We start from the raw sequence: 17,771 nt of genomic DNA on the forward strand, positions 1-17,771 counted from the left end.
TTCTTCTTGTTATTCAATATTTTTTTAAACCTTTTATTTTTCCGTACACACAATTTGCTGCTCTTTTTGCACAGCTACTACAACAGCTCTTCTTCTTTCGTTGACATCATTATTTTTCCTTCTTGTTTACTGTCATCAGGTACCAACGACTTACAACCCAAACTAAAAAATTATGGAGCAAAGCCAAACTTAGTCAATAAACAATGGCTGCCTCGAATCCCAGGCGCAAATCAGACCCCACTCTCAACGACCCGCTGCCTATTTTAGAAAAATTTCTGATGCCGAAACTTTTTTTTCTTTTTTCTTTTCCTTTTTTCTTCTCCATGAACAACGCAAATATCACGTTCGGGTTCTTCCACACTTGCAAAAAACGAGTACCTGGTACGAGGCTACGTCTTCGGGCGTGGGCTCACGACTGCCGGGGACCTGAGGAACGAAAACGGAGAAGAAAGCGAGCAATCTTGGGTGCGGTGCTTTCCTGGCTCAAAGAGTCAAATGGAGGGGACCGCAATGATTGAGCGTACATATATATGCCTTATATCACTTGTGATTTTGATGACTTTTCATGTTGTAGACGTAGGCTGATGTATTTCGTGGGGCTTCAGGGCGTTGACATGTCTGATTTGGGATGTGTGACTCTGGCTGCTCATGGCACCTGAGTGTGATTTGGTACCTGTGTCATCTGGTCCTAGTCCATAATCCTGATGAAGGGTAATTGCTTGCTTGATGGCCTATGAGATCCATTTACGAGAGATACAAGTCGAAAAATTTTCGACTTTGATATCTAATCGCAGATACTCGCTTCGACAAACATCGTGGCTGTATTTGTGTGGTTGCATCTTACGAGAGACGCTATGCGTTCCTACCGTCAATATTCATCCACAAAGTGCATATATCTGTCTACTCGACGATTTACTTGCATTCTCTTGGATCAAATCTGTCACAAATCTGCTCATGGAAAATTTCACCAAATACGAGCTTGAGATGTTCTGCAAAGCGTTGTGCCATGCCATTTCTTGGAACTATACTATAATACAAAAAGACATCCACGACTATCCTTGTCATGCCATGCCGGCATAGTCTTTGATGACTAGGGTTGAAAATATTTACCCAATGAAAATAGCGGGAAAGTTTTGATAGAGAAGCAAGTCCCGCCTAGTTGTGTGAACCTGTACTATCGCAAGTGGATACCAGGGGAGCAAGAAGTGAATGAGTGCATGGCTCATGAAACGTGACCGCCATTGTGTTGGTTTGTGTTTCTATGGATGGCGAATATTAGCAATCTTTGGATCAAAGTATTGATATGTTAAGGGCTGAAAAAGAAGACTAACATATTAAGACTGGTCATTTACTGCAGGGACTCAATGAGGCTGCGAGCCTCGTCTTGAATCAGCTCAATGTTGCGCTTGGCCTTCCAGCAAGACTCGCCAACTCGCCAGCACCAGCGCTTGGCAGGAGACTCTTCGGTTTCGACGCCTCGCTTCTCGTCACCCTCGATAGTGGCATCAAGGACGGCCTCGGCGACACGCTTAGCCTTCCAGCAGGACTCGCCAACACGCCAGCACCAGCGCTTGTCCTCCTGAATCTGGTCAGTTCGCTTGGCCTTCCAGCAAGACTCGCCAACTCTCCAGCACCAGCGCTTTTCCTCTTCCTGGAGATCGCGCTTGGCGGGCTGGGTGTGGTTGCCGAAGAAGGTAGAAGGGTCTTCGGAAGCTTGGGCGACGAGGATGGCAAGGTTTTCGAGACCCCCGATGGCCTTGTAGGCGAGTTCGTTGGGGATGCCATTGGCTGACTCGCTGCGAGCCTCGATGCCCGACTCAAGGCCGCCTACAGATCGAACGGCAAGAGTAAAGGCCTCGTTGGCTCGTTTGGCCTTCCAGCAGGACTCGCCAACGCGCCAGCACCAGGGCTCGGGGTTGGGGGCAGCAATGGCCGCGGTGGCAAAGAGGGTGATGGCGGTGAGAAACTTCATTTTGGATGAAAGATGTTGGAATCAGCTGTTTTTGAGGCAGTGAAGAAGAGATGCGATGAAGATGGAGGAAAGACAGGATGATAGATGCGAATATGGGAAGACTATATGTTTGAAGAGTTAACCTGGAAAAGAAGACGATTCCATCGTTTGCATATCTATGGTAGAAGCTCAAGTGAGAAATCCACTCTTTTTCGTTATTGAGCATCGTTATTGAGCGTGTTTGTCAATAAGCCTCCACGCCGCTTTGCACTCAGACTGCCTTTACAGAAGTACACGGGACTGACTACGACTGGTGTTTAGCCGGACTGTTTCAATTGTTGGTGGAAGGGACTGTTCATTGAGCGATGCTGAAGACCGTGCTGGTCGAAGTTTGTTGAAAAGACGCCCGTATTTGTTGTAGATGAGGCTAAAGTAGGAGCGATTCTAGAATAGCGGGCGGTGGGCCATGAGGAGACGGATGGCTGCAGCTGGGATTCCCAGTATTTACGGGAGGCGTCTGAAGAAACAGTGTTTAGAATGTATTATTTACTCTCATTTTAGAAGCTAAAAATATTCGCCAAGTGTTTGATACAGTCTCGTAGATGCGAGGATTATTAATAACTACTGAAGAGAGAGTTCGTTCCTCTACGACACGAGACGAAATAATGTCAAGCGCACTCGTTCATCTGAAGACGCTTCCAAAGACGGGATAAATTGTCAGCGAATTTGTTTGCCAGCTGGTGCCGGCGCTTATTTGCGTAGAGACAATTGCGTTTATTGAAGAACGTCCGTCTTATTGATACCCCAATCGGGCAACTGGCTGCGTCGAGACAAAAAGCCACAGCCGAGCGGATCCACTTATTACGCCGCAAACATGAGTGGCATCTGAAGCAGAAAGAGAAGAAAGAGAAGGCCAATTGAGCCAATAGATTAAAAATATCGGTCAATACTACAGTACAGTAGCAGCCTAGGCTAGCACTGCCATTTATAACGGCCTATAACAGTAATCCTGTTATGTACAAATAGATCCAGCATGTGTAGCTATAAGAAGCTCTAAAATCTCTTTACATACATACATACTAAAGCCTTCATTTTAAATTCTTTTTATAAGTATACATAGGTTCCAACATCTTTTTACTATGTGTTTTCTCTAGCTTATAAACCCTATATGGTCAATGAAGTACAGTACCCTTGCCTCGTAAGTAAACGTTGATGACAAGGATGTGTTATATGCCCTACTATGCAAGGCTCAGCAACACGGAAATACTCAGCGTATTACGTATGGGTAAGCATTATTGTAGTTCAAAAGTGAAATGTAAGCACGGCAAGATGTGAAATAAGGCGGGGTGATTAGTTTCAGTGTGATTTGTTGTCGTAATAATGACCTGCTGTGGAATATAATCTGATAAAAAGCAGCTTGCAGTATAATGCTTCTGGCTTAGTAGGCCACAGAAATCTTCCGCATCTTAACACAGACATCGATTACTTAACAGCAACTTAAGGAGTCGCATGGACCATGAGTGCATTACCGCAGACGCCATCGCAGCTAATAGAAAGCATTGCCGTTGAGATTCCCATGCCATCAGAAGCTACAAATATAGCCCTTACCAGGAGCTTAAGTCACCTCGTAAACAATGCATACTCAGTCTCCTGGTCCGACACCTTCAATACGAAATACCAACGTACCGACCCCTGCGGCTCTGAGATAGCAAATCTTATCCTGAATGGCAATCTAGCCATCGCTTATCTTCAGCAAAGGATTTCGCTGGATGCCAGTTCAGGCAACAACGATAATGGCACAGCAAGAGAAGCCGTTGGGTGCATTTGGTTCAAAATATTAACGCCAACCCTTGGAAATTTTGGTATGCTTGCGGTAGATTCAGCTCATCGCAACAAAGGCATTGGTAGCTCCCTGGTCTGTTTTATTGAAGAGCACTGCCGTAGCGTAGGATGCACTGCTATACAGTTAGAGCTAGTAGCACCTACCTCCTTTCACCAGGCAATGCAGATACAATTGGAGGCATGGTATCAGCGGTTGGGCTATAAGTTAGTTACGCTGGGTGATTTCCATCAAGAGTACCCGGAAATTGCTTCCACGCTGACTGGACCGGCTGATTATAAGGTATATCAAAAAAACTTTGTTTAATATATTATTCGAACAGTTATGGCGGTGTTAGCATTTGGCTAACATTCTCACCGTCGAATTGAGCTGTAGACTTGTCGTAAGGTGGAATCCAAAGATACCGGTTGTATAGAGGAAAGGACAATGTTACTGAGTAGGCAAAGCATCTACCCTTTGTAATATAGAGAAAGAGCCGAGTTACGTATCTATTTTAGTTTTTGTAATAGTCATAAGGTCCTTGATAGACACGCTGGTCTGTCAATTCTAACGGCCTGTGATCAAGTTCTTGATAGAAACGCCAGATCCCGACGCCGTATTTCTGACGTCGATCGCTCCGCAGGTATGCCGCTATCCGTGGGAGTTGCCTGACTGCTTCATAGAGCCGAAAGACTTTATCGTACTTGCCCGAAGTCTCCATATCGCTCATAGCCCGTGGGAACATATGCTTGGTACCGTCGATTCCCTTTAGTTGAGTAAGTAGATGCCTCCTTTACGTATCTGCAAGTTTCTGTCTCCCCTCATTCCCCTTTTATTCATGGGGGTTGCTTGGCTTACTTGAAACAATGTCAAATCGGCATACGTTAGCTGACCACCACAAAGCCATGGGCCTTGGCCACTGGCCATGCCCCGTAACGCTCTCTCAAAGAACCCAATGAATTTGGGAAGTCGATTGAAAACGTACTCTTTGCTTCGTCGTATAGCTTCTTCTCGCTGCTCCTCATAAAATAGGGCATTGGCAATAGGATGATGAGTGTCATGAGCCTCAGTACACAGACCATCTACAACATTCATCGCCATAGAGCTGACCCGGTAAGCCGTGCCTGGATCTGCATCTAGGTCGCCTGCGAGCCCCATCTGCATCCCAATGTACTGGAGGATGTTACTAGTTTGGCTGATAAGTAGGGTTTTGTGCCTCAGTGCTGGTAGGTAGCAGACGGCAAGGTTGGTTGTATCACCAGCTGACCAAGTCTCAGACGGTCTAACGAGGTCCATACACTGCTTCATGCCGTCTTCCTGTAACGCCACATCAACGTACTTGACATTTGCCTGCTCGAGAACCAGCCGAATAAACTCACCACGGCCTGGTAGACCAGGCCAGTAGTAAAGATAATAGATGTCATCATTGAATTGCTGTCCTCCACTTTGAAGACTTGGAGATGACATGATTGCAGCTGTTACCTTGTCGCAATATATCAAAGTTGTATAGCGAAAGAGCTAATACTAATACTCTTAATTCCATCAATATGATTATTATACCTTTTGTAATTCTTTGCTAGATTCTGTTGCCGGATGCGGCGCCTGAGGAACTATTATTTGGCCCGAACTGATTAATAATATGTTTTCTGACCGTTATGACCAGGCCCCAGCTTCTAGGAAAAGTTGTCGTGGAGGATGGATTTGGTTCCTTATGGAGTTTCGGGGCCATTTATGGAAATTCGCTTTCGATAGTGATTGGTTACATTTTAATGGTCTGGCGTCAGTTGGTACTGTACGCACCGAAATATCCGTCTCGCAATAAATTGGGTCCGAGAGAGCTTGCCCAGAGATTAAAGCCTCAGTAAACTCCACGCTGACATCTCGAAAGGCACGGTCTCGGAGGTAACGCTTTATTCTGTCTATTAAACCGTTAAACGGCTGTATATCATATCTCCTATCATTGACACAGGAAATATACTCAATACACTCAAACTATCGTTAGTAATATTAGCTCACCAAGCTATGAATGTGACTGGTTGGTCGCCAGGGAGGTTCGCTTTCGATCAATTGCCTACGGTTGCAGGTCCTGGAAATTCGCTCTCGATGGTGATTAACTATGCCCTCGGAGTCAAGGCAGACCCGCCACGGCCATATCCCGACGTTAAGAAAATTCGTATTCCCAATTTCGCAGTCACGGCCGCTTAATTTACTCTGTGGATCTGCGGCGCTGCTCAGTTACAATTAATTTGTCTACTATACTGACGCCAGCTGCGTTTATTAATCTAATTGTGTAAATATAACCAACTACTATTGAAAGCGAGTTTCACTATTGGATCTATGTATGCAAGCAGAGCGATTGGTAAGCTAATATTATAAAGCTGTGGAAGCAAAGATATGTCACGCAATAATGTTGATGCATAGTGTATTTCACCATGTTTCTCCCTTCTTTTTGAATATAAAACGATCGATGGTATAGAACATTATCTGCTTTGTCTTTTCTACGTCAATCATACTGTCTTCAATAGCATTCAATTATAACCAATATTAAGTTTACCAATTGGGATTCTTTTTACCGTTATTATGGCTACGAATTCGTTTTTCGATCATGACACAACCTTTTATGATGTTATAAATCAATTCAAAGCTCAAGCCAAAGGCAAGACTTGTAAGTTTATCCAGATATTCAGATTGCTCCCGGGATGTTCATTGCCTGAACGTACTTATATGCAGTTGTTATCACTGGTCCTAGCACAGGCGGCCTTGGTGCTGGAGCAGCCCTTAGTCTCGCCCTCGGCTCTCCCAAGCGCATTATACTTGTTGGTCGATCGCAATCGAAGATTCAACCGGTTATTGACAAGCTCACTACCGAAAATCCCTCCGTCAACACTCACTACGTGTATGTTGACTTAGCGGATAATGGATCAATCAATATATAACGCTGCACGAAAGATCAAGTCCCTTACAGATGAAATATCCGGGCTAATTAATAATGCCGGGATTATGGCTCCGGCAAAATACAATACGTCAAAGGACGGCATTGAGATGCAGTTCGCGTCTAACTATATTGGGCACTTCTTGTTAACGAATCTGCTAATGCCCGAGATTAAAAACGCAAGGGGTGTAGTAACAAATGTTATCAGTGGGGGCTACCAGGTGGCAGACCCGGATTTTAGGGATGTGAACTTTGATGTAAGAAGCCTGACTCTTAGGAACCAGTCTTTAAAGGCTCTGAAACTCACTCTAAAGCGAAAATCTAACCTTTGTAGGACGGCAAGGCATATGACCCATGGGTTGCCTACGGCAGATCCAAAGGTGCCAACATTCTTTTCTCTGTTGCGCTTGCAAAACACCTTAAGGCTTCCGGCTGTGCTGCTTTTTCTGTAAATCCAGGCTGTAAGTCCCTAATATTGCTTTCCATATGGAAGCTTCAAAGACGGTTGGATCTAATCATCGAAATAGATGTTGAGGCTACTCCACTACAGAAAAATGCCGGTATCACTTCCGACGATATGTTAGCAGGCTTTAAATTAGCTGCAGAGAGAGGTAAGGATGGCTGAATATATTGATATCCTCGGGTGGCAAATGCCATCTCATGGAAAACAAACATCAGCTACCTGACTAAAATTGACATATTCTATTAGGGGTAGTTTCGAAAGAAATAGATCCGCGAACCGTCGAACAAGGCGCTGTTACGATAGTTTTATCAGTTCTAGATGCGAAACTCCGCGGTGAGTGTGTCTTCTGCTATTATTGCTTCATCATGGTTGTTTTGAAACTGATAAGAATTGGGAATAGAGTGCTCGGGGGCATATCTTGAACATTGCCAAGTTGGTACAGCCAAGGAATACATTATGGACCTGGAAATCGCCGAGCAACTTTGGACCCTCAGTGAGAAACTTGTTGGAGAGAAATTCCAATATTAGTAGTGTTAATAGAGAATTCCTGCATTCAAATATGCTCCGGTCTTTCTTTTGTCTCATATGTTAGTTTCATAGAGACGATGTCTGAGGTAGATGTACCCTTTTCTGCTTCATATTTATTCAACTTTTTATCCGATTTCTTCGGGCGAGCAAGTTTTCTGCTGCCTTTGCCCCTATTGAAGGAATCCTGCAAGGCTCCTAGCTTCTTCTTTTCAGCTGGGCTCTTTGCTTCTGCCTTCTACTTGCCGATTATGGCGGTTGTTTCCGTTTCCTTGTGGCCTCCCTTAGCCATCTTGATCAATTAGCTCGGTTAGCTGTGAAATTATTGTGAGCTATTGCAAGGTTGCCTTAATGTATTGTAATAGTGGAGTAGTTAAATGTCACAGATTTGTGCGTTTGATCATTGATTTTGATCTTGCTGTTTGTGAGTTGTTCTATAAAGAAGAATGAAAGAGATTCACCATGAATAAAGCCGGGCTTATTTCGGTTTCTACTGTATGCCATGCCTCCAGAGCTGCCTCAACAAACCTCTTATAGGTCTCAATCATATCCAGCGCATCTAATAGCTCTAGACAGTCACGATAAATATCGCCGTCATTAAGGCATAAAGCAAATGGGTTGCAGACTGTTGAGATGAATGGATTTCCAGAATTTAAAAGCAGCAAAGGTGTATAAAGATTTCTCTGGCTTCTTTGCTGTATTTAAATTAATACAAAGTATATATACATATGTTACAGCGCAGCGCCATCTCTTATATAATCCTACTTCTTCAGTCTAACTAATGTGTGGGCTACTATAAAGGGGCCTCGTACGTAATATTGAGATTCATATTTGGGGCAGATAGGCTTCTTATACCACGAGCAAAGGGACAACTGGGCTATTCCACTTGTGAATAGGTATATAGTCCACTGTTCCTATGCGCATACTTCACGCTTCCCATTGTACACTCCGCTCAAGACAAGGACACTCTCAGGTACTTCGCTATACCATTGTATCTTCAAGCCACTGACTGTGACTCTGCGGATGCGTTCGGCGTTCTGGTGCATGTCTTCATCTTGGCTTAGACTTATCAAGTACCGCGCGTTCTTATGCTTATTCTCAGCTGAATAGTCAAATGGGACATCACGCGCCCATGAATCATCACCCTCCGGCTTGTCGTTGTTCAAAACTCTTTCAATAGGTGTATGCCCTATGTCTGCAACGCTGAGAAAAACCGACAAACTTCGTGGCGTGATTCGTAGAGTCCATAGTGGGGGATACCACGGATCCTGCTGCCCAAGTAATACGGTGCCGTCTTCCGTTGTGCGGTCGTCAATTAGTATCACAAAGTAGGGGTAGTATTCACAGTCTGCAGTGCTGAACTTTGTCGTAGTTATCTTTAATAACTCTTTGACTCCACCTGCTCATTGATCAGCCTATAACCTCTGCTTCGTGGAGAACGATGATGATATACATTCTCCGTGGGATCGTGTGGGATGAACAACCCATGCGTCGCCTGTCATTCTGCCTTTTGCGAACTCCTCATCAAAAATTTCCACGGTCTTTTGCGACACGCCCGGCCGAACAAATGCAACCACAATATTTTTGGCGGCAAGTAACTTCCTTGAGAGTCGTTCCTTTCCCATTATGCTGAATTGGATTTGCTGGCAGGCGGAAGCAGTGAGATCTCGATGTGTATGAATGAAGACTGAGCTTATGATGGTTGTACAGGCTTGTGTTGTGAGAACACTTGTTCTGGCGATTGATACATGTGTTATTGGATGGCCTAATGGATGCCCTAATTATGAGACTACCTACGCTAGTGTCGCAAAATCTCCTTAGGCTAATCGGCAGCTTACTTTCCCAATAAGCCATATGTCACTGCCATCATGGAGGTGGAGGACCTGAATTTCGAGTGGCTTCAAGGCAACAATTCCTTGAATTATTGAATTCCAGATTTAAAAGGCATCTATAGCCCCATTGCCAGTCCAGCAATTTAACGAGCGAGTAGCCTTGTAGGGAAGACAACCATTGTTCCGAATGCATGATTAGAAAAAAGACAGGCAGTATAATAAAGGCCAAACCTGAATGCAGATTGCAGCTCTGTGGGGAAGGTATTTTGATGTGAAATTTAAGTATCAGGCATGTTTCTGCAGGCTTGATTTGGACTAACATTCTAACTCCATTCTTCCACAGCACTCAAAGATTCCAGGGTATTTGGATGCTCCAGGCTAAGAACTCGCTGGCGAGCTTGGAGACAGTCTTTCATTAGTGTTAGAGCATTTTCATGTCGACCTTGGTCCTTCCAAGTATATGCGAGATTAGCCATGCTTGCTAAGGTGTCTGGATGGTTGGCTCCAAGCTTAGTCTTGCGAATCTCCATGACTTGCACCTCCAACTTCTCAGCTTCTTGTAACCGGCCTTGACGTTTATATACTACTGCAAGATTGCCCATGCTTGCTAAGGTGTCTGGATGATCGGCTCCAAAATTTATCTTGCTAGTCTCCATAACTTGCACTTCCAATTTCTCAGCTTCATCCAACCGGCCTTGATTGTTATATATAGATGCAAGGTTGCCCATGCTTGCTAAGGTGCCTGGATGATCGGCTCCAAGCTTTATCTTGCTAGTCTCCATAACTTGCACCAGAAGCTTCTCAGCTTCTTCCCACCGGCCCTTATCTGATATCACTGATGCCAGTAATGACATACTTTGTAAAGTTAAAATACTGTCCTTTCCCAACATCTTCTCATAAGCTTTCTTGGCCTTATTTGCCATTCGCTCCGCAATATCGTATTTCCCTTGTAAATGCGCGTATACTCCCCCATTATGACAGAGAGTCGCCCACTCTTCTAGCATATTCTCATCCAGTCGGTAGTCGAGGGCCACCTGGATATGTGCAAAAAGGTCCCGACAAATAGCCCAATTCTCATATTCTCCCGTTGGAAATGATTCTGCCATCAGCTCGATGTACTGCTGCTCAAACATCTCTTGCAGTCCAAACGCTTTCAGCCAATTTTTCATCGAGAGTTGTACAAGTCTGTGCATCTCGAACTTATCCCCTTCTTTATTTGTAGTAATAAGGCAGTAGTTCCGCAGCATTACTATATCATTTTCAAATATGCTGCCAGTATCACTGCCAGTACCGCTATCAATTTCGCTATTAGAGCCGTCGCCACCACTCTCAGATTCCGAGTTTCCAGTCTCATCTAATGCAGGGTTAAGAACCCACTCGGGAATGCCTTGGCGGTCAAAAAAGCTCATTAGTGATAGAAGATCTGCCGCAGAAGGCTGTTGAGAGTGAATATATTCAAAAGATATTTGCCATGTCTTTAGGACTGCGTTCGATGCTACCCCATCCCGCTGCAGGTCTCCAGCATCATGATTTAAAAGCTTAACCATCTTATGCTCGCTCTCTTGAAATTCGGCTAGATATTTTTTAATCGAACTCCGCGGTACCCTTGACTGAATATAGGCTGCAGCTTGGGTAATGGCCAGTGGAACACATTCAAGTGCGTGTATAAGATTCTTCGCTATATCAACATCTGAAAGCGATTCCAGCTTCTTCTCCAAGAGAATAAGGGCATCTGTCTGTGCCATTGGGCCAATTTCAATTATATTCTTATTGCTCCCGGTTATTTTATAAGCAACATCTCTGCTGCGCGTGGTCACGACAACAGACCCGTTCCGACTCTGTGGGAGGTATGTCGCCAAGGGACGCTGGCCACCATCACTTTCATCTGAGCCATACAGCACCTCGCGACTATCAGCACTGTCAAGGATGATCATCCATCGGCCGTTATTTTCATTAGATAACCAGTTTTTCACAAGAAGCGAAATATTAGCCTTGGGTTGATTCCGCCCTGTTAATTTAACGGCATCGGCAATCACCCTGAAGCCTTCTTCAACACGCGCCTGCGTAGCTGCATGAATCCAGAACACCCACATATCGCTACGTTCCTCAGCGATTCTATGGGCGAATTCGATGGCCAGTTGCGATTTACCAATGCCACCAAGTCCAACAAGCGCTACCCGGCCGGCTGACTCCGAGCAGCACCGGTTGATCTGGTCAAGATAGTCTCCACGGTTGACAAAATCAGGGTCGCGGCGAAATGGTATTAGTGGGAACGGTTGCGGTGGCGTTTCCAGTCGTTCTAAACACATTTAGCTCGGCTCGGCCTAAACAAGCGTTAACCTTACTAGTAATATGAAACTCATTATTGATCGTCCCATTATTATACGCCACCTGAGAGCCATTGTTCTGATCACCAAAAGCAACCAGTGCCATTTGCAGCTAAACGATCAAAGACCAAGCGTTTGATGAGCTGTAGTCTGTATTTAACGTGATGTAAGGAATGAAAAGAGGTTATATAATGGGAAATGCGGGGTATAGGATTATAGGGATGAGACTGAAGGCAGCATGTGATACAGCCTACCTAGGTAGCTAGATGAATAATAAATTAGGTCGCTATTGCGTCCTCTGTGATGTTTGATTCATGCCAGCGATAAATCCATTAGATCATTCAGCTTTAAAATGGACCCATTAAGCATTGCGGCGAGTGTGATAGGCGTTGTTGCGCCTGCGCTACATGGAGTGCGACTTCTAATGGACGATATACAAATGATTCGCGATGCACCCAGTGCTATTAGATTAATCAAGGACGATCTTCTTACTATTGACAATTCCTTAAAATCTCTCCAGGCTATATCAGACCAACAGTGGAAATCCCTGGGCGACAGCGTAGTTGCTCAGTTAGAGCCTACGATCATGTTATGCACACTCATGCGACAAATTCAGGACAACCTTAGGCCGCTGGACTCGGCACAGTGATGATGGAAAACTATCTTGGCGGGATCAGGCAGTAGTTGGGGTCTTCAAACAAGGCCAGATAAAGTCTATGTCGGAGCAGCTTCAGAGTTGCAAGATTAATCTTACATCAGTCGTCACCATCGCGTCTCTGTAAGTTAGCCATCATCTAAAGAAAGAAGAGCTCTAACATCAAATACTTAGACATAGCTCCATGCAACAAGCAGACAATACTATAGAGATGGCGACGGTTATATTAACGAAGAAAACTAAAGTAACCGCTGCGATTAAAACAATAAATAGTCAACTGGCCGAGATGAATTCGAAATTAGGAGCGCTAGTTTTAGCGTAGCGAGAGCAGAATGAGACAAAAGCCGACCGTACTGATGCAATCAGCCAGGTAGCAGCTGGGCAGACTGCTCTAAGTGTGTCCCGCAATTTACTTGAAGAGCTCCTCTCGTGTATTCAAACCGCAGCCGAAAATGCTCAAAGTACTCAAACGGGGGTGAAAATTCAGTTTGGAGATCATAATAAAGGCTCTCAAATGGGTATGAACCATGGTATAGTCAATAACACTTTCAATAGCCGAGACTAGATCCATATATAGATTTTAGAAGGTTTTATATATCTGCTATCTATCTTGTATATTGGCTATCAGTCCTAGTCTTAGTCTATAGTAGTACTTCATAATTCACCAGCCATTTAAATAAAATCTCATGCTGTACAAGGGATGGAGAGCAAGAATAAAGTCTCTCTTTTCTACCTATTCAATGATACTGGCTGCCCAAACTTATTATCATGAAACAGGTATTAAGGCACAGTGGATTTTCGCTCTCCGCTTGGCTAAGAGAATAGCTCGCGAGAAATGCTTGACAGGGCTGTTGTTTAATTCGATCGCTGACTCGAAAGTACATTTGTATATACTAATATTGAAGCACATGTAGGTGGGGTTATTGTAGCTCCCCTCACTTTTCTTACCTAACCCCCGCATCATTTTAGCGCATTGAATTGTCACACACGAGAAAGCAAGAAGCTCTTCTAACCTAACCGCGGCATCAAGACAACACGTCAAAACACAGTCCATGATTGACTTAAGATCACCTGGCCATTTTGAGATTAGATCATGAAGCCAGTGCCATTAAAACCATGAAGCGGATTAGAAAAGGTACGCAAATTGGCTTTCTAATAGCAATTGCTATTCTTAACTATTTTAATCCATTATTTAGTTCTGAGACGGTCGGCGCGATCCACAGTGAATTTCAAAGAGGGACAAAGAGTAGCGCCAAAAGAAACTAAGTTTAACACCTTCCGTGTTAGCGGTGTGCCAGCTGATTGGGGCTCTCAAGAATTGCAATCTTTCCTACAAGATAAAGAGAGCATTAGAGATGTGGTGGAGATTGAGTCTCTTGCCTCTGAGAATGATGGCAAATCCCAGGTGGCCACAATAACTTTTGAAAATACACCTTTTCAGCTTCAGCATGGCCGCCATTGGGCTATTCCGATTTCGACAGTGTCTGATACTGACATAAAGCCTGGCCGCAAACAACACCTGACAATTGACAGGGACTTTTATGGTATAACTGCACTCTACACACCGTCTCCACAAGATCATAAGATAGAGTAAGTGTATCAATTATTAAATATAGCTATGGCTAACTTTTGGAGTGTCATTGCATTATCTGGCCTCGGAGGACATGCCTTTGGCTCGTTTAAGGAGAGAGGTGGAAGCCACATGTGGTTGCGTGACTCTCTCCCCTACGATCTCACCTTAGAGAACAACAATCAACCAATAGCTCAGGTCATGATCTACGGCTATGAGTCAACTGTTGCCAGAAGCGAGAGCATGCAGAATTTAGAAGACTTCGCTACCAAGTTTAATGCTAGCCTACAAGTGCTCGCGAACGCTACAACGACCCGACCCATCATTCTTATTGGCCATAGTCTCGGAGGGCTAATCATCAAGCAAGTGAGCCGCATATTAATGTAAATGCGTTTATTTTCTGATATTAATGTATACGACAGGCCTTGATATCTTTATCGCGATCAAAAAATGAAGATGATCAAAAGCTTATCCGCGCTGTATACGGGGCCGTCTTCTTCGGAACCCCGCATCATGGCATGGATATCAGCTCGCTGATCCCTATGGTTGGAGACGGGCCGAACCGTTCGCTAATAGAGTCTCTCAACCATTACAATTCACAGACACTAACCAGTCAACATCGAGATTTTGTCAGCGCCTTAGGTGGTGAGGGTGATTCAGAAGTCTTTTGCTTCTATGAGACTCTGCAGTCACCAACAGCACAGAAGGTGAGGGTTTTAATAAAATCATTACGCCTGATAATACCACTAACTAAAAATAGGGCCAGTCTGGCAAATGGGAAATGTCTGGTCCTAATGCAATCCTTGTAACAAAGTTTTCGGCCACACATTGTCGTCCTTGGGAGGATGGCGCGGAGCATATCTGTGCCATTAACCGTTCGCACTCTGACATGGTGAAGTTTGTACCTAATGACCCTGATTATCCAACTGTACGAGATAAAATCAAGGGGCTCGCTAGACGAGCTTTTACAGGCCGGGATCGGTTGCAAACATCAACATCAAAGTGTGCGTAAAGAATAGTGAAATAAGAACTAATATGTGCTAAGAAAGATTTAGTTCTGGTACCATACAGTCAGAACCCAGATTTTGTTGCAAGATCTGAAGTTCTACAAAACATCAAAGAGCAGTTTGGGTTAAGCCAACAGCAAAGACCTGTTCAGTCACGCAGAAGAGTGGCACTCTACGGCCTTGGAGGCGTTGGGTATGTTAATTATTTCCCTATTAGTAGTAAAAAATAATTTTAACGCATCATAGGAAAACCCAAATTGCAATAACCTATGCATACTGGATCCGAGAGGCACACCCAGACATCTCAGTATTTTGGGTTCATGCTAGCAATGCAGATCGCTTCCGTGAATCATATGCTTTTATCGCTAAGAAATGCAACATATCTGGGTGGGATGACCCAAAGGCTAACATATTATTACTTGTTCAAATTTGGTTAAGGGAGCAAGACAAAAGACAATGGTTAATGATAATCGATAATGCTGATGATGCGGAGCTTTTCTCTCCTAATTTACAGGAGAGAGACATATTAAGCGGGGAAAGCCAAGCAAGTCAAACAAGCAACAGCCTAGCTCGCTTCATACCAGATTGCAATTACGGGTCAATCCTTGTTACAACCCGAAACAAGAAAGCAGGTCTCGAGTTATGCCCAAATAAGTCTCCCATCGAGGTTAGCAACATGACTGGAAGCGAATCTCACGAACTTATGCAAAAGATACTAAGTATCCAACAACTTTCCAAAGATGAGACATCTCGTCTGTCGTTGAGGCTTGAACATCTGCCCCTTGCACTTGCACAAGCAGCTTCATTTATTCAAGGAAATTCCATGTCCATAGATGGCTATATCCGGTTATTGGACGAGAGCGACTCTACATTCGTCGATCAGCTTAGTGAGCCGTTTGCAACTGTAGGAAGAGACTCCGAGACCCCGCAGGCGGTCACAACAACCTGGATCATCTCTTTCGAGCAAATTAAGCAGCAACAAGCATTAGCAAGCGATATTCTCTCATTCTTAAGTCTATTTCATTTCCAAGCAATCCCACAAGACTTTGTGAAGGATTATTATCGGCAAAGAAATGCAGAACAGATTGAAGGTAGCACACAGAAAGATCTTATAAAGGCATTAGGTACTCTTAAAGCTTTCTGTTTCATCTCAGAAGGAAAAGACGAAAGCCTCACTATGCATAGACTAGTGCAGCTAGTAACGCGAAAATGGCTTATTAATAAGGACATGATAACCAAGTTTACTGAATATGCTTTTAAAACAATGTCAGCCACTTACCCATATGGAAAATTCGAAACTCATAGCATATGCATGGAATATCTTCCTCATGCGTATTCTGTGCTAAAACAAAATGGACCCGATTCAAATAATAAGGATATAGCTAAGGCATCCCTTTTGCATAACATGGTAGGATATTTTAGCTATAAGGGAGAATGGAAAGAGGCAGAAGATCTAGGGCTACAGGTAGTGGAGATGAGGAAAAGGACGCATGGAGCAGATCATTCGGAAACGCTTATTAGCATGTCAAATCTTGCCGTTATATATCAGAACCAGGGTCGATGGAAAGAGGCAGATGACCTAGAAGTACAGGTTCTAGAGATGAGGAAGAGGGTCCTTGGAGAAGAGCATCCACATACGCTCGATAGCATGTCTCATCGTGCATTAACATACCAGAGCCAGCGTCAGTGGGAAAAGGCAGAAGACCTGGAAGTACAGGTATTAAAGATAAGGAAGAGGATCCTTGGAGCAGAACATCCTGAAACACTAACCGCTATGAACAATCTTGCATTAACATACGGGAGCCAGGGTCGAGAGGAAGAGGCAGAAGACCTAGCCTTGGAGGTTCTAGAGATAAGGAGGAGGGTGCTTGGAGCAGAGCATCCGCATACAATCAATATCATGTCTATTCTTGCGACAACATACGGGAACCAGGGTCGATGGGAAGAGGCAGAAGACCTAGAAGTACAAGTATTAGAGATGAGGAAGATGGTCCTTGGAGCAGAGCATCCGGATACACTAGTTGCGATGAACAATCTTGCCTACACTTGGAAGGATTTAGGCAGATCAAGCGATGCTGTAGCCTTGATGGAGAGGTGTACTTCTATCATGGAGCGGAGATTAGGGCAAAGTCATCCCTATACGATATCTTCCCTATCGAACTTGGAAAAATGGCGAATTATTTAAGATAGGTGCATTTAGTTCTTTTGAAGTAGGTAGATGTTTGGGTAATATATATGTCTCCATGTATCTATACTGGCACTATAGTTGGTTATACTGCATAACGCGGAAGCTATACTCGAGAGCTTCAATCCTAGCAAATAGCGTCTTATTATAAGCTTTGAGCGTGGGAGCAATAAATGATGTTTCAGGGCTTAAAGCCCATAGGATTGGTTGGTTGGTTGGATTGACGGCTGCTGTGTGCCCTGACGCGGCACCCGGCTTAGGGGCTGGTTAGATGGTCTGCTGGTAGCTGGGTTCTCTGATGCGGCGTTCGTTTGATACTTGTGGTCTCCGTAGTTTGTTAGCATTATAGGGTCTCTAGTCCCTTGGTTGGTTGGTTGCGTGTTGGGTGCCAGGCTCCTCCGTCCGCTGGGTGGTTCCGGTGATGGGAGTTCTGGTGCAGGTGTCGTTGCTGACCGGGTGCGGTGGAGAGAGGTCGGTCTCGGGGGCTCCGTGGGTCTGGGAGATG

At 44.4% G+C, this 17,771-nt stretch overlaps 7 protein-coding genes across 7 annotated transcripts; 3 read left to right on the plus strand and 4 right to left on the minus strand.

Annotated features, from left to right (window-relative positions):
- Positions 1-1,348: 1,348 nt before the first annotated feature.
- GGI43DRAFT_381912 (pheromone precursor protein 1) lies at positions 1,349-1,972 on the minus strand (the record flags this gene model as incomplete). Its single annotated transcript, XM_083203185.1, has 1 exon — positions 1,349-1,972. The coding sequence occupies one exon, from the start codon at positions 1,970-1,972 to the stop codon at positions 1,349-1,351; it is 624 nt and encodes a 207-aa protein (XP_083062769.1).
- Positions 1,973-4,270: 2,298 nt separating this feature from the next.
- Positions 4,271-5,237, minus strand: GGI43DRAFT_432831 (glutathione S-transferase; the record flags this gene model as incomplete). The annotated part of the gene is made up of 2 exons (XM_083209649.1): positions 4,271-4,536; positions 4,629-5,237. The coding sequence occupies 2 exons, from the start codon at positions 5,235-5,237 to the stop codon at positions 4,285-4,287; spliced, it is 861 nt and encodes a 286-aa protein (XP_083062770.1). The 3' UTR covers positions 4,271-4,284.
- A 1,214-nt stretch (positions 5,238-6,451) lies between these two features.
- Positions 6,452-7,763, plus strand: GGI43DRAFT_314447 (uncharacterized protein). The gene is made up of 4 exons (XM_083201746.1): positions 6,452-6,959; positions 7,037-7,163; positions 7,230-7,313; positions 7,412-7,763. The coding sequence occupies exons 1-4, from the start codon at positions 6,687-6,689 to the stop codon at positions 7,585-7,587; spliced, it is 660 nt and encodes a 219-aa protein (XP_083062771.1). The 5' UTR covers positions 6,452-6,686; the 3' UTR covers positions 7,588-7,763.
- Positions 7,764-8,604: 841 nt separating this feature from the next.
- GGI43DRAFT_381915 (uncharacterized protein) lies at positions 8,605-9,315 on the minus strand (the record flags this gene model as incomplete). The annotated part of the gene is made up of 2 exons (XM_083203186.1): positions 8,605-9,089; positions 9,144-9,315. The coding sequence occupies 2 exons, from the start codon at positions 9,313-9,315 to the stop codon at positions 8,605-8,607; spliced, it is 657 nt and encodes a 218-aa protein (XP_083062772.1).
- A 265-nt stretch (positions 9,316-9,580) lies between these two features.
- GGI43DRAFT_314486 (uncharacterized protein) lies at positions 9,581-12,126 on the minus strand. Its single transcript, XM_083201747.1, has one exon. It carries the CDS (start codon positions 11,829-11,831, stop codon positions 9,846-9,848), a length of 1,986 nt encoding a protein of 661 aa, XP_083062773.1. The 5' UTR covers positions 11,832-12,126; the 3' UTR covers positions 9,581-9,845.
- On the plus strand, positions 12,055-13,126 carry GGI43DRAFT_399951 (uncharacterized protein). The gene is made up of 2 exons (XM_083205399.1): positions 12,055-12,627; positions 12,679-13,126. Exon 1 carries the CDS (start codon positions 12,202-12,204, stop codon positions 12,496-12,498), a length of 297 nt encoding a protein of 98 aa, XP_083062774.1. The 5' UTR covers positions 12,055-12,201; the 3' UTR covers positions 12,499-12,627; positions 12,679-13,126.
- Positions 13,127-17,329, plus strand: GGI43DRAFT_399953 (alpha/beta hydrolase). The gene is made up of 7 exons (XM_083205400.1): positions 13,127-13,639; positions 13,701-14,094; positions 14,140-14,440; positions 14,497-14,781; positions 14,835-15,078; positions 15,130-15,274; positions 15,328-17,329. Exons 1-7 carry the CDS (start codon positions 13,621-13,623, stop codon positions 17,264-17,266), a joined length of 3,327 nt encoding a protein of 1,108 aa, XP_083062775.1. The 5' UTR covers positions 13,127-13,620; the 3' UTR covers positions 17,267-17,329.
- Positions 17,330-17,771: the final 442 nt, after the last annotated feature.

The sequence above is a fragment of the Trichoderma evansii genome (genome assembly GCF_050947405.1).
Source record: "Trichoderma evansii strain SZMC 28006 chromosome Unknown GGI43scaffold_5, whole genome shotgun sequence".
NCBI lineage: Eukaryota > Fungi > Ascomycota > Sordariomycetes > Hypocreales > Hypocreaceae > Trichoderma > Trichoderma evansii.